This window comes from Aotus nancymaae, unplaced genomic scaffold (genome assembly GCF_030222135.1).
Source record: "Aotus nancymaae isolate 86718 unplaced genomic scaffold, 86718_ANA_hifiasm-v0.15.2.pri h1tg000051l, whole genome shotgun sequence".
NCBI classification, from domain to species: Eukaryota; Metazoa; Chordata; class Mammalia; order Primates; family Aotidae; genus Aotus; species Aotus nancymaae.
Genome location: NW_026988465.1, coordinates 17941695 through 17963318, shown reverse-complemented (window position 1 = coordinate 17963318; position 21624 = coordinate 17941695). Strand labels below are relative to the sequence as shown.

The window sequence follows — 21624 nt, the reverse complement described above, 5'->3', positions numbered from 1 at the left end:
GGGTGTGGGAATTCTGGCAGTGTTAACTGCCTGGTTCCAAACGCCCAAAAGCCTAAGGCTGGTCCTGTCAAACATTAATGTGGACTAAAATCGACTAAATACACGTATTCCCTTGTAGAGAATGTATTGTAGAGTAAGTCACAAAGACAAACCCGTGTTAGCCTGGCTGACTTGAGGCTACAAAACAGCCTTGTTGTGACAAGATTCAACACTCTCCCCTTTAAATGCCCTGTGCTTAAACTTTCAGAACTCTTTCTCATTTTGGAGAAAACTCAAGAATACTGAAGTGCCTCTTACCTGCTCATAGAATCGATTGTGTGCGACATAAAACTTGGAATCAAAAGATTCTTCTGTTACTAACACTTGCTGTCTTTCACCAATCTGTGGAGAGAAGGGGAGGGGAAAAAAAGGAACGATAAGGGTCAACACCTGTGAATCCAAAAATAAAAACAAAGGCCAGCTCAAGTAGGTCTGGACCAAGTAGCATCTTCTCGAATTTAAAGTAGATTCTACATTGCTGGTTATTTAACGGTGAACACCACTCAAATCACGAATTCAAATTTTTTGAAAGACATTAATTATGTGGCAACATAAAATTAGCATGGTATAAACTCTTATTTTCCTACATAAATCTGAAACAGAACTTGATCTCCTTCAACATAAGTAAGATAATTAAAGCTTCTATGACATACAAAAATCTTCCAAATACCACTTTGTTTCCTGAAACAAAGTTGCAAAACAAGCCAGAACAAGCTGCTTCTAATCCAAATTCATGAAAATATTTTGGCAATGTGAAAGAATAGTAATAAACATTAATTTGAGTTATGAGGGATGTAACACTAAGGAAAATGCCTCTGAAAACTAGTCATTAGGACCCTGCACCTCTGCATTTCATATCTTGCATACAATTCTGAAAGTACTGACTAATTCACAGAGCTATTTGCTTATTATATACATTTTCTCTGTCACAGGCAACTGTCTCTTTGCTGCAGTCATGACCCCAGGTTCATTTATTATTTTACAAAGAGAAAGACAGCAAAAATATAGAACTGTTAATTTTCTATAGGATTGATGTACATTATGATCTAAGCACCCATTTTTAATAGCAAAGAAGTAAACCAGTCAAAACAAAGGGTAAAGCAGTGTGACTATTCTAAGGAAATTCTACCATTTCCAAGTTTATTCTACTGTGAAATGCAGCATTTAAAGTAGCAATTACTCTTTTTTTCTTTAAGACAGACTCTCGCTCAGTCAACCCAGGCTGGAGTGCAGTGGTGTGATCTCAGCTCAATGCAACCTCAGCCTCCTGGGTTCAAATGATTCTCCTGCCTCAGCCTCCTGAGTAGCTGGGATTACAAGCATGTGCCACTATGCCAAAGTAATTTTTTTATTTTTAGTAGAGACAGGTTTCGCCACGTTGACCAGGCTGGTCTCGAACTCCTGACCTCAGGTGATCTGCCCGCCTCAGTCTCCCAGCTTACAGGAGTAAGATACCATGTCAGGCCTCAATTACTCTTTTTACAAGGTTGTCAAAATTTCTGGCACAGCAAACTGACTATACTGAATGATTGTGCCGGGGATTATTTTTACCATTGCTACTTAACAACTACGACCCCTGAAATTAAAGCCCATTGGCAAGATAATTTTTTAAAATTCCTATTCTCATTTGTAGGGACTTGTCACCATGTTCAGGCGGTTACCATGCAGGAAACATAAACACAGCTGCACTAAATAGACCACCTAACAATTAAAAAAAACCATCAAACTCCCCTCTCCATCATACAATGCCAGTACCTAAATACACCATAATTTACTATCTAGTATACTATTCAAAATGTAGCCCTCCTAGCCGAAAGTTGTAAGGTCTCTGAGATGACACTTATTAAAGACTCTCTTTCACTCTCTGAAAAACAATGAAAGGTCTGGCAACATTAATCCCCTTAAAAAAATCAAGTAGCAAAAAAAAGAAATTCCCCCCAACTTCCACATTGAGCTTCAATAACTCTTTTTATAGAAAAGAACTGGTGAATATAGGGTCTCACTGAAGTATATTCTTCTAGAAGAAAACTCAGAATGTTTGCACACATTTCTCAGTGTGAGTTGCTCATGACTTGGGATAAGTATCTGTCAATGGTTCTTAAGGAAATCTGCAATTACACTTCATCTAACAACAAGTTTTCAGGAAATTAACAACAATATGAAATTGTAGAGCCACTGAAAACGATGCTGCTTCTTTCTTCTTATTAGAATCAATGTGGACAGTAAGGGCCATCATGTCTGGGCTGCTCTATTTCATCTGGAGATGGTAACGATGACAGTAATATATACAGACTTAAAAAGACTGGCTATGTTTATATACTAGAAAGCTGGAGTTTTAATCAGCCATAAGAGAACGATTTGTAGGTGAGTATTTAACTATTATTTGACAGACTCATGAGAACTGCTATGTGCACTAATTCATAGTGGCAAACACTTTTTCAGTCATCCTATTTGTATCCCCAACTGAGGACCCAGTCGCACTGGCAAGGCCCTTAAAGATCTCAATAGCAGCAGGGCACGGAGGCTTATGCCTGTAATCCCAGCACTCTGGGAGGCAGAGGTGGGCAGAACACTTGAGTCCGGGAGTTCAAGACCTGCCAGGGTAACATGGCAAAACCCCGTTTCTATAAAAAAAATAAAGAAATTAGCTGAGTGTGGGTGGTATGCGCCTACAGTCTCAGCTACTTAAGAGGCTGAGGTGGGAGGATCGCTTGGGCCTGGCAGGTTGAGGCTGCAGTGAGTTGTGATCATTCTACTGCATTCTAGCATGGGCGACTGAGCAAGACCTTGTCTCAAATAAATAAATAAAATAAAATAAAACATCTCCAGAGGCCAGGCACAGTGGCTCATATTTGTAATCCCAGCACTGTGGGAGGCCAGGGTGGGTGGATAACTTGAGGCCAGGAGTTCAAGACCAGCCTGGCCAACATAGTGAAACCCTGTTTCTACTGAAAATACAATTAGCCAGGCGTGGTGCCATGTGCCTGTAATCCCAGCTACTCGGAGGCTGAGGTTGGAGGATTGATTGAACCTGGGAGGCAGAGGTTGCAGTGAGATGAGATTGCACCACTGCACTCCAGCTTGGGTGACAGGGTCAGACTCTGTCTCAAACAAAGGAAAAGAAAAGAAAATAAAAATCTCCAGAGCATACTGAGCAAAAACAAGCCTAAGAAAACTAGGGCTTTGATTAAAACCTGCTGCAAGCCATCTCAACCCCTTAAAATAAATATATATATTATAAATATATAAAACTTGCTTGAGCCCAGGAGTTGGAGGCTGCAGTAAGCTTTGATCATGCCACTGCACTCTAGTCTGGGCAACAGAGTGAGAACCTATCTCAACAAATGAACAAACAAAAAATAATAAATGCTTTCCTCAATATTTTTTAATGAATGAAGTCACATTGATGTGAATATCAAATATAACCTTTAAGAGAATCAACTGTTTCAAATAATATTAAAGTCAACACTGAAGTTAGGGAAGAATGAGTTCAGATGAAATTCTGGAAGATGCCACTTCACCTGGGTTGCAAAGGAAATTGTGGGCTAAGCGAATATATACAAGTCTCACATTTCTTTTTAAAGTGAGCAGCTTCCCCTACACTTTCCAACTATTGTCTCTCCCACACCATATAGTAGCCCTGTGTGGTTAAAGACCCTCATATAGGCTGGGCGTGGTGGCTCATGTCTGTAATCCTAGCACTTTGGGAGGCTGAGGTGGGCGGATCACGAGGTCAGGAGATCGAGATCATCCTGGCTAACACGGTAAAACCCCATCTCTACTAAAATTACAAAAAAAAATTAGCTGGGCATGGTGGTACGTGCCTGTAGTCCCACGAGAATCACTTGAACCTGGGATGGGGAGGTTGCAGTGAGCCGAGATCGCACCACTGCACTGCAGCCTGAGGGATAGAGCGAGACGCCATCTCAAAAAAAACACAACAAAATCTCATATAACAAGATTGAGAGTAAAATCATCCTGGCTTGCCATATCCAAAGAGTGCGTCTGCTATCAGAGTAAGGGAGTTCTAGTCACAGAAAAAGACGGGGCATCCTGGAGAAAAGTGGCAAGGCTACAGATCTTCAGATCTCTAGGTCCACACCACCCCGCTATTACGCTAATGGAAGAGCCAGTCCAGTAGAAGGGATCAGAGTTTGTCTTAAAGAGAGTCTACATTCATCTGAGAAGCAAACTTCCAGGGCTGCCTCACCATCACTGGCAACTCCTTGACTAATGGCTGCAACTACCAACGGGAAAATGTTACATCACTGTGAAAAGTGGACAAAATCCTGCAAGTAAGGAAGAAGCTGAAAACCATGGTTTTCATAAAATGTATGACTGGTGGCCTGCTATGGTTTGTCCCTACCAAAACTCATGCTGAAATTTAATTGCCAATGAAACAGTCTTGAGAGGCGGTATCTTTAAGAAGTGATTAGGTCATTAAGATTAGTTACTGTCTTTTTCCAGGGACTGAACTGGTTCTTGAGGGAATGGGTAAGCTCCTGTGAGAGCGGGTTGTTATAACGTGAGGCTGCCTTTCATGTCTGGTCTCTTTGAAAGCCCTTGTGCTTTCTGCTGAGTTGAAGTCTTCACTAAATGGGCTGCCTGATCTTGGACTTCTCAACTCCTAGAATCATGAGCCAAATAAACTTCTTTTCCTTATCAATTATCCAGTCTTAGGTATTCAGTTATAGCAACAGAAAATGAACTAAGGGCACAATATAACTGCTCAGCAGAAATGCTAAAGATACAGCTGAAATTCTAAGTCCAAAGAATGGTCTAGTGGGGGCATCAAGAGAATTGTAACATTCAAGGATAGAAAGAAAGAGGAAAAGGATTTGGATGGGTGATGAAAGGTCAGAAGCAGAAGCGCATAGTTCCAGCATAACCCCAGTGAAAAGGGTCTGAAGAGGGTCCTTGAACTCCTGACCTCCGGTGATCCACCCACATCCGCCTCCCAAAGTGCTAGGATTACAGGTGTGAACCACCACGCCCAGCCTGAAGAGGGTTCTCTGAAATCCACAGATGCTACATATTTGGACTGGTCAGTAGGGGACAAAGACACAGGGTCTGAGTAGATGATTTTTGAGATGACAGAGACCTGACTATGTTTTGAGCCTTCACTTTCCTCACCTAAAAATGAGAAGTTGGTAGAAATGGGATGGAAGTAGGGAGAAGGGAGCAGGGTGCCAAAGGGGAGGTGGATTACAGTATTTAAAGGATCTTTCAATTACAAAGTTTAAGTCATTGGTGAAGGCGGATCTGCAGGTTAGGGGATGGCACGTCCAAAGCTTTCCTGGGAATTAGCTGAAGGAAATTATGTACTCCAAATCAAGCCTGTCTCTCTCTCTCTCTCTCTCTAGCAGTGAATAGATGCTTAGAGCCCTCTGCAAATTACAGCTACCTTCTTGCTGTACTTAAATAACTTGATTTTCAATACAGTACCTGCCAGGAAACAACTACAAAGTGTTCAAGAGGCTACCGAGTGATTTGCTGTTTCCTTAAAGAAGCCTGTCAAAATCTCAACAAAGCTTGGCTGGGTGTGGTGGTGGCTCACACCTGTAATCCCAGCATTCAGGGACGCCAAGGCTGGAGAATCACGTGAGGCCAGGAGTTAGAGACCAGCCTGGGCAATGTAGCAAGACCTTATTTCTACAGAAAAATTTTAAAAATTAGCAGGGTGTGGTGGCGCACACCTGTAGTCCCAGGTACTTGGAACGCTAAGGCAGGAGGATTGCTTGAGTCTAGGAATTCAAGGCTGCAGTGAGCACCGCACTGCTGAACTCTAGCTTGGGTGACGGAGCGAGAGGCTACGTATAAATAGAAAAAGGAAATCTCAACAGAGTCTTTTCTTATAATCCTAAGAAAGATGGCCTTTTCCTTCTAATTTGTTTATAGGCATATAGTTTATGGCTGGTTAAACAAACTGATGGTTATTTAATTTCTGTAACATGCTAGAGGTTAAAGGTTTCTGTTGAGAATAAAATGCTCAGTTTCCATTTACAAAGCTTTGCCTTTTAAGAGATGTCAGGAAAGGAACTTGATTGTAACTATCTGAAGCAAGGGACAACTCTTACCTTCAGAGCTTTTTCTTTTACTTAATTCAGCTCTATAGACTTTTGAAAGTGGCTGCTGGTTCTGGTACCCGCTTTAACAACCTAGGCATGCTTAATAATTTATTCATCCAATGTTAGTAGAGAAAGTAATTTTTTCCTAGGATGTACAGGACTTCATTTTGTCATTTTAACATTATTTAAAAAGATATTTTATGAAAAAGGAATTATAAAAAATACGCTTGTAAAACTATCCCTTGCTTTCTCTGACTGGGTCACTGACGGGAAGGAAGGTGCAAGAAAAGTCTCTACAAGACCCTGCATTACTGCTGACCTCGCAGGGCTGCTGGGAAATATGGCCCCCAGCTGTGAAAGAATGAGTGTGCTACAATTTTCTAGGCCTTGTCGAAAATATATGAGAAAAGCTCTTACACTTTTTTTTTAAAGAAAACCACAAAGGCAGAAAATAAAGGCAATATTCCCCTAGACAGACAAAGAACATAAGACCTTGGAGGGGGCTTAGCAATCTCTCTGATTTTGCAGGGAGGGAACGAAGGGCTGGCAAGGTGGGTGATTTGCTCAGTGGCAGCGGCAGAAGGAAGGGAAGTCTCTGAACTCTTCCCACTACTCGATGCCGCCTATTTAATTGCTAGCTGTGGAACACTTACAACATCATGGATCTAATTCTGCAGTGTATGACTTTTCCTTGAGTACAGAAACATCTGTGACAGACAAATAGCAATGTTTTTAAATTCAATTTTGGGGTAGATTTTTTCAGTAAGTTATATAATCAGCTAGCTGTGTCATTTGTGTCACATCTCTGCTTAAATTTCCCAAGTGCCTGAAGTTGTGAAAAACATCAGTTCTAACCATATGGCCAGAGAATGCAGATAAAACACACACTTGCATTTAAAAAGCAGGGGTTTCCAACAGAATTTGGTTGCTGAATGAATGCTCATTGAGTACACTCTATGTCATCATTTGTCCTGAAACAAACAATATTCTACCAGGCTATATAAGGATATAAAGAGAGAAACAGAATTGTTTGAAGAAAGGCAGACATTACTCAAATTAAACAAAGACATCAGGGTACTGGGGCTAATACCTTTAACTCAGTAAGAAATGCTGCTTGCAAAAGTATTCTTTGGACTACTAAAAGCAAAGGTTTCTCTTACTTTTCTCTCTACAACTTTTTTTTTCCTTCTTACTTTTGCTTTACTTAAACAGAAAGCCTGACGTGGCTTTGGAAAATAATGTCAGTCAATTTCTATTCTGAGATGCTGAGCTACAAAAAGATTTCAGTATTACTATTTAGAGTACCCAAAAATTCAAAGGACACACACACACACACACACACACACACACACACACACATGTATGGACCTTGTAAGATAGACATTTATTTCTTGAAAACAGTGTTAAGGAAGTAAAGAAATTATTTTGTTTCCCCTGAAGAGTTGCTGACAATTATTTTTTCTGTCCATTCTTTGCCTTAGGAAAAGAACAGAGATTAAAACACACATATCAAAAGTTCCTGTAAGCATTTACATCATGGTCCTAATAAACTTGAATTTTATCTGTGTTTATCCTACAGAATATTCTGACATGCTACTTCTGCAGCGAAGTATTTTCCTTTATTGTAATAGAAGATAATAAATTACAATTTTTCGACCTGACTGGTTTCTGAATGCCTGACTCTGGGAAATGTCAAATGTCTTTCTTTAGCTCCAGTCAAATTAGGTTTTTTTTTTTCTTTTTTTTTTTTTCCCCCTAAGCTGCCTGGAACATGTTAAACACAAGGCTGTGACCTTAAACTCTGAAATAATATTTCTAGTGTCTGTGCAAAAGCCTGCCCTCACATACACCTTTAGACTAATTACTGCAGTGTAACGTTGCCAGTGAACCGCTGTAATTACACTTGGAGAAAAGTATGGTCTTGTTCTTTCCTAGCTAATGAAAATGATAACCTTTCCATTTTGATTCATCATTCACAACAGGCAGAGCATGCGATGCTGGGTCTCCAGGGTATACAGTAATTTTCCCGACTGTTTATGCACACTTCTATTTTCTGGCCCTGCAGAAGCTGGAATTAAAGAACCAGGCATACTTATGCTAAAAACGGTCAACAGTAATAATAGCAATAACATTAAAATTTAACATCATCCTTACTCCACAATGCCATTCTATAATGAAATAGGGCCACGACGCAGGAATGGGTGTCAAAAATGATGATACCATAGAAAACAAGTAATGAACCTTTAAGTCCATTGTATTCAAAATGCTAGTATCAGTTTATTGGTCTACTTAAGGATTCTTGAGAGAAGATGTTGAACAGTTTATTCTCAAAGCGCTAGACTGGTAACTGCTTCTTAAACAATGACAAGAAAGGCATTCATGAGATTATTTGAAAACACTGTCCTCTGTGAAAAAAAATTCTTTAGGTACACTTATTAATAGGAATAAATTGTTCAAAAGGGGAAGAACGTTCCTTTTAAGTGGAATATCCATATTTTAAAGTACATATGCTTAACTATTAATTGTCATGAGTATCTTAGTAGCCTTATTTCTTTCTTCTTGGCATTTCAGAAATAAACTAAGCAGAAAGAAAAACTGCAAAACAATATGGCTTTTCAAAAGTTCTTCCTCCCTTCCTTGTGCAGTGATACAAGATACAGACCAGATCCGAGGCATTTCTACTGAATCGAATCGGACTGTGAAGTTTCTCCTAACAGGAATCCCCCTTGTGCTTTTCTTCATGCTGGTTGGTTTTCTTCTAGCCGTGTCTACCCCAGTAAGAGGAAGACAATTCAAGGTAGTCTCTTCCCAGCCAGGGGCAAAATCCCATTCTTAGTAACAAAGCTATTTTCATCTGCTGATCAAGAGCCAATAGTTAAGAGCAAATAGTTACACAGGAAATACCGCGCTGATACCTTCCTGGCATCAGGGAGCCATACCTAGTGCTAACTAAACTACCAGTTCAAAAAGCAGGTGCACGTTAACCACCTGTCTGTACATTCTGAGTATTCTAGACCATTCAGAGGTACTGTCTGTCTATAATGCTCTTTGTGGAATTAAAAAAAAATCGTGGTTAGAACATACAGCATGAAATCTACCCTCTCAACAAACCCAAACAAGTTGACCCTCCTATCACACAGCCGGCACGAAGTACATCAGGTCTGTTTTTCCCCACACTGGGCAAGCTTTGTCATGCCCAGGCAGCTGGCGAAAGTGCTCAACATTGAAAACTGAAGTCCTATGGCCAGATACTGCCAGTAATATCTACCCATGAGATCCGATTCATGGCAAGGGCCAGTGGGACCAACACCGGATATAAGTATAGAACTTTTTAATGAAAAGCCCAATCCTAAAAATTGAACAGAATTTCCATTCACTTCCACCATCCTCATCTATTCCCATTGGTCTCTCTCAGCCATTACTTGGCAAGTCTAGGCCAGTTTTCTTTGAGAGCAGATTCTCGGAAAGGGACATACTCATAAAAGTAGGTTGTATGCCTTAAATAGATAGTCTCATCTGTGAGTTGAAAAGATGAAAAAAAAAAAGAAGCCACAAAATACTCGGAGGAAATATAAATTATTAGTCATGTAACGTGTTGATGAAACATTTTTAACATAATGCCATGTTGCCATAAATCAAAAGTTTTTAACTACCGATTAAAAAAAAAATTTATAGTAAGATTGTCAAAACTAAAAAAGCAAATAGAAAAAACTGCAAGTATGACATATATATTAATGACATATTATATATTATATAATATATAAAGAGCCTTTACAAAACAGTAAGAAAACCACAAATGTTCCCAACAGAAAAAATAAACTGCTAAAAAAGCAAATCACAACCAAAAATCTAAAGTCTCTACATACAGTGCACATGTAAAAAAAGTTCCACTTCCTTTTCAAGAAATAAATACTAAATTAAGGAAATATCCTTTGTTTTTTTCCGCACAAATGGGCAAAAATATGAATGAATACTGGGCTGTGCTTCTGGGAAGAAATGTTTTTCATACATTTCCTATCCCCAAAAGGCACAAAAGTGACCAGTGATAACATTTAATAGGTCACTGTCTTGGAAGGTGCTTGTAGAAGTTTTGTTTCACTGATGACACAAAAAGTAAGCCAAATTAAAAAAATAAAGAAAAGCAAAAGCAATGAAGAGAGAGATTGTTTATGTAATCTGAATCTGCAGCAACCACGTGCCAACTCCCCTCACACTTCCACTGCTCCAAGTCCTCATTCCAAAAGCCTGGGGCGTCAGGCACCTCAGTGAGCTACGTACACCACCACACATACCAATGGTATAAAACTCAGAATAATTCAGAGAAAGATTCAGACATCTGGAAGAAAAAAAGTATGGGTGTGGTATGCAGGACACTTTCTAATGATCTTTACGGCATAAGAAAGCTTCTTTGCAAATACTAAGTTATGAGAAAGGATGGATAAGCTCTAGCCTACCCAACTTCTGCATGTGAATTTGTAAAATCATGAATTCAGAGCTGGATTGGATAGAAGAGAGGACTTCACAGATCATTTAGTCCAAACCTTCATATTGCAGATGAGAATACAGGCCCCTTAGAGATTAAGTGACTTGGTCAAGGTCACATAGCTCATCATATTTAATCTATAATGTTAAAAATGGATTCCATCCTAATAGTTGTTTTAGGGAAGTGGTGAATTACTCAATTACTTTAAAACTGCACCATGTATACAGTAGCCCTAGCCATATGTGGCCACTGGGCACTTAAAATGTGGCAAATCTAAATTGAGACGTGCTATAAAACACACATCAGTGCAAAGAATACACCGGATTTCAAATAATTAACATGAACAAAAGAATCTAAGACATCTCATTAATTTCTATACTGATTACATGCTGAAATAATACTTTTAATATATTGGAGTAAATATATTCTTCGAAAGAATGTCACTTGTTTCTTTTTACTTTGTCAATGTGGCTACCAAAAAAATTTAAAGTAACATCTCTGGTAGATACTGTATTTTTACTGGACAGGGCTGCTCTAAAACATTATGAGGTTGTGTTTAAAAATTTAACAGAAATCTACCAGGTCACCGTTTTAGAAAGGATATTAGTCATTTTCCAAAAAAAAAGATAAAAAAAAAACAACCAAAAACTAACCACACTCTTAATTGTGGTAATCATGTAAACACAATGTTTTAGTTTTAGGACGGAATATATACATATCTATATACTGTAAAGGCAGAAATTTTGAGTAGCAGAATCTTTCTTTTGGACCATTAAATTATTCTTGCTTCTGTTTTTCTGGTTGACCACAGCCTCCCTAAAACCTTACAGCATGATCAACTTGCCCATTTTTTTTAGGGAAATCCAGGCAACCAAGGAGAGGCCATCTACATTTTCCAATCTGTCATTTTCCATTCAGTGTGGCTGCAAAAGCAACCATATAAAAAACAGTGGCATTTGGACTTAAAAGGCAGAAACTGATCATTATAAACAAATTCATTTTTTTTAAAAAAAAGCCAAAAATGAATTTCCAAAATATGTATTGCCTTTGGTAAGATAAATCTTACATTACCGGCCACCCCATTACCCCAAGAACTCAGCATAGATGTGAGCAATAAATAACACGTGCAGTACACCCCACCATCTTTCAACCATTTGCCAGTCAGGATTGAGGCTGAGGAAGCAGAAAAGATTAAGCAGAAATCAAAGACAGCCAAGCTCTAATGGTGTCTAATTAGCATAACAAAAGGCACTGCCACAATCTTTCAGCAGTGGGCAATACATCTCATTAAAGAAGACTGAATAACAATTATTCTCTCCTGACCCCTCCCCCACCCTGCCGCCCCACCCCCTATACTTCTTGGCTTAGCTCCGGGAGACCCTGAGAGCTCAGCTCCAAGAGCTTCTGCATTATTGGCCAGGCATTCAGGCTGCGGGGGAAAGAGCCCACTTGTATTACTGTGCACCTGCAACTCAATGCTTTATTCTGATTTCCTCTCCTGCTGTGAAAATGTAGCTTCTTCAAGCACATACAAGTCCTGACATGCAGTTTATAGGAATATAATATTGAGAAATGTCAACGATGACCTAAAAAAATGAATACTACTTCTTCTAAAACGTCTTTCTTGAAAGAAAATTGATCTAGTATTTCTTTCTCTTCACCTATTCTATTTCCCCCTTAATATTACTTCACTGTCTCAGACTTAATGAAGCTAAATGGAAATTCTAACAAATTTTATTGCAACCAGTAATTTGCTGTGTGTACACACAGGCACACACACACACACAGATACATATACACATCATGCCATGGGAGTACTTTGGTTCTGACCTATCCTCTTTCCCTGTCTCCGCTTGATATAGACAAGCAAGAAAATATATGTAATTCAACACAAGGAAATCGAGATTGCAGGTGAGCATGTGGGCAGTTTTTGTATACAATTAAACCAAGAATACAAGATTCCACTTAAATCAATAATTTAAAAATTCTTCCAGGGTGATTACTAAGGAAGATAAAAAGCTTTAATCAATCCTATGTACTTTTTCATATCAGTCTACTATGGGGGAAGGATTGAGTGGGAAGGTGAGAGAAAGGACACAATTATTTAGTCCAAGCAATTTTCAATTCTGAGCTATATTTTTTGATCAGTAACACCTTTCAAAAGGAAATTCAGTATGAGGGCTGCTTTTTTTTTTTTTTAATGGCCTCTCCTGCCAAACACAGTATTACAGCGTCTACTTAAATCTGAACACTGCCATGTCTGCAAGTTGTTCTAGGAAAAGCTGTTTATCACAGATGTAGATAGGAACCACTGCAATGGTTCCCGAGACTAAATAGCAGAAACGGAGCCAACTCAAGGAGTAGCTGGGAAAACCTATTTAGTATGTCTGGATTTTCCAAACTGCTACAAAATTACTGCATTGAAGGAACTAAGAGACCTTGAGAATATTCAAGTCATTAAAATCACAGGCTGAGAACTGTGGCTCACCCTATAATCCTAGCACCTTGGGAGGTTGAGGTGGGTGGATCACTTGAGCCCAGGAGTTTGAGACTGGCCTGGGCAACATGGTGAAACGTCATCTCTACATAAAACAAACAAACAAAAAAATGAGCTGTGTGTGGTAGTGTGCACCTGTAGTCCTAGCTACTCCAGAGGCTGAAGTGGGAGGACTGCTTGAGCCCAGGAGGTCAAGGTAGCAGTGAGCTATGATCCTGCCACTGCACTCCAGCCTGGGAAAAGAATGAGACCCTGTCTCAAATAAATAAATAAACAAATAGATTAATTAATCAAATAAAAGCATAGACTGGAGACCTAAGGTGAGACATTTTAATGCTATAATACTTTGTACCATAATAGTATACAGTTAAAATAAACTTTAGACGATCACTTAAATTCGAAAATGCCTTTCTTTATGTGATGAACTACTCAGTATTTAAGAGCTGGTTTCTGTGTGGTGGCTCACACCTGTAATCCCAGCATTTTGGGAGGTTGAGCAGGTGGATCACTTGAAGCCAAAACTTAAGAGACCAGCCCGGCCAACATGATGAAACCCCATCTCTACTGAAAATACAAAAATTAGCCAGGCATGGTAGTAGGCGCCTATAATCCCAGCTACTCAGGAGGCTGATGCAGGAGAATTACTTGAACCCAGAAAGTGGAGATTGTAGTGAGCTGAGATCATGCCATTGCACTCCAGCCTGGGAGACAGAGTGAGATTCTGTCTCAAAAATATATATATATATATGTCAAAGAAATATATTTGAGGGTAAAATATTTTGATTTCTTTTAGGGCCTGTTATGTGTCATGTGATGCTATACCAGAGTCAGGTTGGGTATCTTACTGTTACAGAAAGTCTGTTTTGTCAGTCTTAAGTTCTTTGTTTTAATGTAACTGCTGGTCAGCTGTACCTGAATTCCAAACAGAGGAGAGCATAATAAGACATGTCCAATCTACCCCTCCCCAATCCCAATTCCCTGCTTCCTCTCATGGCCTAAAGTATCATAGTTTTTTAGGTTAACTTTGGAATGCCCCTGGCCAAGAGGAGGGGTCCATTCAGTTCGTTGGGGGGCTTAGAATTTTATTTTTGGTGTACAACAGTAATGATGTGGCTTTAGTCTTGAGTTGTCTTCAGGTTAATAGACTGGCTTTTGGGAGTCAGTGGCAGAAGTAATAATACAGAGGCGGTCCAACAGCAGGTGCAGGAAAAGTTAGATTATTGTTGGTAATATAACCCACAGCACTTCTGTTATCTCCAGGATGGTCTATATTTAACTAAATTCCAACTTCACACGCATCTTCCATTTACTAGAAGAAGATAGCTCTGTGAGCTGAAACACATTCGTAACTTCAGCATTACTACTGGACATCTTTATTCAAGTAGTAATGAGGGAATGTTAATGTCAAGTAGAAAACTGCCTTGGGGCTTTAATTGCTTCTTCAGAGAGGAGTAGCTTTTAAAAAGCAACACTGTATGGATATGTGACTAGTTACTTAGAGTCCAGATTACTGCTTAAATATGCTAAAAAAGCAAAAGGCTGTGGGAGGAATTCGGATCCGGGACTTGAGCACAGGTCAGCGCTCTTGGCCGGCATGCTGCCACCCCTCTGGGGGAACCCTGTCTGAAAAGCAGGGGGACCTCTTTGCTCCCTTCTTTTGAAGCCATGGCTCAAAAGGACTGCAGAAGCCTAAGACAAAACATATTTAATGGGAAGAGAGTAGGAAAATTCTCCAATATTGATAAATCCACAATTCATTTTTTCAGTAGCTATTGGAAAGATGAATTATGCTGGGGGAAAAAAAAAATCAACCCAGAGCAGCTTCCTGTCATTTCTAAAACATGATCCTATGCCTGCTTGAAAGAGTTAAGGCTGTATAAATATTTATCATTCTTCTTTCAAAAGGATAAGAAAAATTCCCTTTGCATACATGAATTTTAGATTGCAAGGCAAACATAAAGAGATGGTCAGGGACCCATCATCTTAATGAGGATATGCTAATGATAATGATTTTTTTAAGCTTGCTTATATGTGATCAAAACCTAGAGATTTTGGTTTTATACTAAGGCATGCACAGAGCCAAGAATAGTTAATGCTTTTAGGAGCATATGGATGGGATGACAGGAATACCATCAAGGGCTTACAGTCGGACCAGGGTGAAAGATTCATTAAAAGTGATAAATAGGATATGCCTTTCTTAATGGTTTTCAATTGCATATTCAATGCAGCAGGCCAGTGACTACGCATTTTAACTGTCTTTATTTTTAAGAGAGCTGCCAGATTTTAATCACAGATTAAACAGTTATTTGCAAATGAGTACCCCTTCATTAACATACCAGAATCATAATAATAAACAATTCTGTTACTAAACAGTACATGGGACAGCAAGAAGTTTGAGAGCCATACACATATATACTCTACAGCAGGGCGAAATACTCCTTTTAATTTGAGCAAATTAGTTACCTTGAAATGTAAGAGAAATAACCTAGAAGAAAGCCCACAAGTGGAGATTTCATTTGCAACGTTATCCCTACTGCCTAAAACAATGCCTGACTCACAATAGGTTCTCAGTAAATGTAAATGTAATGAACCAGCTCTTTTAATAAATAATGATATTCTTACAGTTATGCTGTCAAGCACTGAGACCTTTTGAAAAATTGCTAAACTGAAATAAATCAATGGCATTTTTCTCAAAAATTTAATTCTATAATTTCTTCTGAAGGCCTTAGAATAGCTGTATTTTTCATTATCATCTTCATAACAAAGAGCAGCTATAATAATCTTATTTCATCTAGTTCTTTATTTTTCATTTTCACATATATTTTGTTGTTGCCAACTCGCAGAGGCACAGAGAATTTAAGTAACTTGGTCAAGGACACTGTGTAAGTTAGATATAGGTCCCACGTGCCAAGCTTCCTAGCCCACTATTTTCTGCAGGAAACAATGCTGGACTATCTCTTTGCTACTTATTATGTGTCTTGAAGAAAACAAAAAACAAGTTCCTTAAGAGGAAATAAGAAGTACTGTAATGACCATTAATAACAGGTAGTGTATCAATACACTAAAGCAAAAACGGTAAATGAAAGAGAAATTTTCATTATTACCATTCACTTATCAGTAGAGAAGGAAGAGAAATAATTAAAATATTTTCTTGAAATGGCCCTATAAAGGTTCTTTGCTTGGTAGTATGTTACAACATATTAAATATAGACCTGTTAATATCAAAATGCTAAGAAAACTATCTTTAACATCAACATATAAGATTTGTGATTAGATCTCTGCCTTAGTCTGTTTTGTGCTGCTATAACAGAATACGTGAGACCGGGTAATTTATAAAGAAAATGTATTTTCTCATGGTTCTGAAGGCCAGGAAGTCAAAGATCAAGGTGCCAGCATCTTGTGAGGGCATTCTTGCTGCATCATCCAATGGCAGAAGGCAGAAGGGCAAAGAGAGGGTGATAGAGGGAGGAGAGCAAGAGTGGGCTGAAATTGTCTTTTTAGAAGAAACCATTCTTGGCCAGGTGCAGTAGGTCAGGCCTATAATCCTAGCACTTTGGGAAGCAGAGGCAGACGGATCATGAGGTCAGGAGTTCGAGACCAGCCTGGACAATATAGTGAAACCCGAACTCTACTAAAAATACAAAAATTAGCTGGGCATGGTGGCACGTGCCTGTAATCTCAGCTACTCAGGAGGCTGAGGCAGGAGAACTGCTTGAACCCGGGAGGTGGAGGTTGCAGTGAGCCAAGATGGCACCGTTGAGCTCTAGCCTGGGTGACAGAGCAAGACTCCATCTCAAAAAACAACAACAAAAAAAGAAACCACTCCTATGATAACAACATTAATTCATTCATGAGGGCCCTCATGGCCTAACTAACAACTTCTTAAAGGTTCCCACCACCAAATACCACCATGTTGGGGATCATGTTTTAGTATGGTCTAAATGTCTCCTCCAAAACTCATGTTGAAATTTAAGTGCCATTGTTAACAGTGTTGAGATGCAGAATCTTTAAGAGGTGAGTGGGTGATAAGGGCTCCACCCTGTGAAGGATTAAGGCTGCTATCTCTGGAGCTGGTTAGCTATCTTGACAGTGGGTTTTTATAAAAGTGCGTTTGGGTTTCTCAGCTCTCTCTTACTCCTACCCTCTTGTACCTGCATGTATTCTTTCTGTCTGTCTCTGTCTCCTGTGGCCTCTCACCATATGATCTCTCTGCCAGCAGTAAGGGCCTGGCCAGATGCTGCTGCTGGGCTCTTGGACTTCACAGCCTCTAGAACTGTGAGAAATAAATTTAATTTCTTTATAAATTACCTGGTCTGTGGTATTCTGTTATAGCAGCAGAAAAAAAAAAAGACTAAGACAAGTTTCCAACATATAAACTTTAGAAATACATTCAAACCAATGCAGAGATTTGGGGAAAATGAAACTCAGGCATGAACAGTTCTTTTCCTACCAGACCACAAAGAGAAGATAAAAACTATTAAAGGTCTTTGAAAAGATATAACTGCTGTTTCTTATTTAGTGGACATACAAGATGAAGAAAAATTAATGAAGTAGGCTGGATGCAGTGGCTCCCACCTATAATCCCAGCACTTTGGAGGCCGAGGCAGGTGGATCATGAGGTCAAGAGATTGAGACCATCCTGGCCAACATGGCGAACCCTGTTTCTACTAAAAATACAACAATCAGCTGAGTGTGGCTACTCGGGAAGCTGAGGGAGAAGAATCGCCTGAACCCAGGAGGCAGAGACTGCAGTGAGCTGAGATCACACCACCACACTGCAGCCTGGTGACAGAGCGAGACTCTATCTCAAAATAATAATAATGATAATAACAATGAAGCAAAATTAGTAGCCTTAAGGGTGACTCATACCTAGTCAAAAAGCTACCTGGAAAGAAGTTTTTAAATTCAAAATGTTAATTCAATTTCCTTAGTAGCTATTTCTGATTAGTTCAGGCAGTGTCCCTCTGAGGCTTTCTAGAAATCAGTTAAAGATCAGATAATTACCACTGGGACCAGACAGCTAACTTCTGTTTGCTTCTAAAAACGCTTGCAGCTGTAAATAGCTGACTTAGCCAAGCCTGCTGGTGTATTCCAGTTGACATACTCTTTGGTATCACAAGGGCTGGCAAGTGTGGTAGGAAACTTAGAGGTCTTAGAGTCACTGTTATAAATGAAGGTGTTGGTGAGTAGGAAGGATTCATAAGAAGGTTCAAGCATCAGATGGAGAAAATTTGATTCTTCTACTAAACACCATGATGACTATCAACACAAGCGCTGCCTTACCACTACTTTGCTCTGGTGATGAACGGTTTACCTCATTTTGTCACCAAACACCCTACAAGGTGAGTAGACGTTATTCTCATTCAACAGATCAGGAAACCAATGCCCTGTGGGGTGAGGTGGTCTTGCCCAGAGGCACACAGTTTATAATGGTGAAGCTGGTGATTTTTCTTTTTCTTTTTTGTTTTTTGAGACAGGGTCTCGCTTTGTAACCATGCTGGAGTGCAGTGGCATGATTTCAGCATACTGCAGCCTTGACTTCCCGGTCTTCAGCAATCCTCCCACCTCTGCCCCCATAAGTATGTAGGACTAGAGGCATGTGCCACCATGCCCAGATAATCTTTGTATTGTCCTGTAGAGACAGTGTTTGCCATGTTGCCCAGGCTGGTCCTGAACTCCTGGAATCAAGCGATCTACCTGCCTTGGCCTCCCAAAGTGTTGAGATCACAAGTGTGAGCCACCAGGCCTAGCCTTTTTTTTTAACAGTTTAAAATTCAAAGTGATAGTATTCTATTACTTGAAGTAAACATGGAAAAAGACTAGCACAGCAAATAAAAATGCTGCTTCAGGAAGGTAATAACAGCTCAAAATATTCAGTCCTCAAAACTTTATTTCTGATTTTCATAAAATACAAAAATATAGGCTGGGCATGGTGACTCACGCCTGTAATCCCAGCACTTGGGAAGGCCGAGGCGGGCAAATCACCTGAGGCTGAGAGTTTGAGATCAACCTGATCAACATGGAGAAACCCTGTCTCTACTAAAAATACAAAAATGAGCCGGGCATGGTGGTGCATGCCTGTAATCCCAGCTAGTTGGGAGGTTGAGGCAGGAGAATCGCCTGAACCAGGGAGGCAGAGGTTACAGTGAGCCGAGATCGTGCCATTACACTCCAGCCTGGGCAACAAGAGCGAGACTCTGTCTCAAAAACAAACAAACAAAATATACATATATAATGAATAAACAATTCTTTCCAAATTCTTTAGCTTGCGAGAAAGCTACTAGCAAAAAATATAAAACAACTTTAATGCTAATTATTAAAATACACCCTCTCAATAGCACTTCCTAGAACATACAGGGAAATAAATGCCCCTTGAGGAACCACTTGCCGCTGTCTAGGCATCCCCACGATTTAGCGCATGGCTTTGTTGACTATTAGTCTTGAGGTTAAATAAGTTCCTAGACTGGTAAATGAAGGAAACATCTATGAACAAGTAAACCCTGTGATGACAATGAGTTGTTGATTCGGGTAATTTGTTTTATAAGCCTGTTTCAGGCAGTGTTTCCAGTAAGGTCTCATTCTCTCCCACCTCCACCCTATGTAGGCACCTCACACTCTCTGGTCTCTTTGAAAATCTGGGACTTTATTTACAAAGTTACTGTGGCCCTTCCTCAATCTGAGAAGAGCTGACAGCAGAAAAGCGGTACCCTGCCAGCAGAGGGAAAACCTCCTCCCATGCAATGAGCACGTCACTTGCTGTGTCCTAGGTGAAGAGGTAACAGGGACAATGGAAAATAAGAGTTTCTAAACTTGTCAAACTAACTTCTCACACTCTGTCAAATTTTAGAGTTGAGATTTTATTGTTTGGTTAAAGATTAAGAAAAACTGTGGCAGGGTGTAATTATTCCCTAAGCTGTGTAGTCTGCTAGTGAGCCATCAGAGTGCTACAGAAAGCCCATGAAACCTGCAGAGGCTGGAGATCAGCTTCAAGCCCTTCTGTGCTTAGGTAAGTCCTCTTGGATTCTCAGTTAGACACAAGTATAACCAGTTCATTTAACAAATGAGAGCAAGTGCTATCGCTTAGGAAACTGAAAATTGCTAGATGAAAGCAGGTTGCTGGGATGTTGGTATCACCATTATAACTAGAAAGGTCCATGATGGCATGAGAGACTAAGTTATAATCTGGAAACTTTTGTTGGTGGATCATTTTTAACAAATTAACCCGTTCTGCAATGACTTTTAACAAGATCACCTTTCATGATGTGATCCTCTCTTTGTTCCAAATAAGGTCTTATGTGCAAGATAAAGTTAACACTAAAAATAAATGTTAAGAAAAACGATGCTCCCACATTTTAAGTAAACATGGCTTCCTCTTCACAATTGGAGCTCAGAATGACACAGGGCACGTCACTTTAACAGCATATTCATAATTCACATTTTCTCCAGCATCATTAGAATTACAGTATAAATGGTAATGGATTTACAAAGAAACTACAGGTACTGGCTTTGTGCACGAATTTTATGTTATAAAAGATCCTTAAATATGTAACCCCTGTTGCACAGTTTAGAACGATGATCAGAAATTTTAATTTCTGACTGTTTCCTTTTCTTTTTCTTTTCTTTTTTTCTGAAATAGAGTTTTACTCTGTCGCCCAGGCTGGAGTGCAGTAGTGTGATCTCAGCTCACCACAACCTCCACCTCCCAGGTTCAAGTGATTCTCCTGCCTCAGCCTCCTGAGTAAATGGGACTACTGGCGTGCGCCACCACGTCCAGCTAATTTTTTTTGTGTGTATTTTTAGTAGAGATGGGGTTTTGCCATGTTAGCCAGGATGGTCTTGATCTTCTGACCTCGTGATCTGCCTGCCTCAGCCTCCCAAAGGGCTAGGATTACAGGCGTGAGTCACTGCGCCCGGCTGACTGTTTCCTTTTTTCTATCATCTTACTTTTTCCCCATTATATGGCTTTTTCCCTGGATACTATACGATTACCTCTTAAATATCTCCATCTCTGAGCTTCTCCTCTGCCTTATGCTTGCAATGTTGGCTGGCATTACCCTTTAATCATAATATTTCATGACATATTTTGTTACATAGTGGATAGACTAGAAAAAGAATCAGGGGGTGATAAAATAGGTTCGGTTCAAATGAAACTCTGACTTTTGTTTGGACAAACTGTTTAATTTTGCTGTCTATAAAATGGGAAAAGCTTAAAGAACCATATATAAAAATATTAACTAAAATACTACAGAATGCATTTTAAAATTTCACTTCTCAGACTAGGTTGTTCAACATTCTGACTTGGTTGCTAGGCTAAGAGAACATTTTTATCAAAAACATACTATTTACACCACGTGTCCGCTCTCATCTTTTTAGAAAATCGTCAAATATATCTGTAAATAATGATTCTTCAATTTCCTTATAAAACCAATGTTCGAATAGATCCATGAGCCATTTTGAAGATAATGTATCTCTTTGCTACTGAAAAAGAAAAAGCAGGTCAGAGGAAAACTTTAAATAATATCCAACCAGGTTGAAGA

The 21624-nt window shown here is 39.5% G+C and overlaps 1 protein-coding gene across 2 annotated transcripts in view; it reads right to left on the bottom strand.

Annotated features, from left to right (window-relative positions):
- The window catches only part of CDKAL1 (CDK5 regulatory subunit associated protein 1 like 1), a 716352-nt gene that overhangs the window by 38217 nt on the left and 656511 nt on the right, over nt 1-21624 (bottom strand). For both annotated transcript variants that reach the window (XM_064363032.1, XM_064363031.1), the window contains one exon: nt 298-381. In XM_064363032.1, the coding sequence (XP_064219102.1) occupies nt 298-381 (84 nt within the window). The remainder of the gene's footprint in view (nt 1-297; nt 382-21624) is intronic.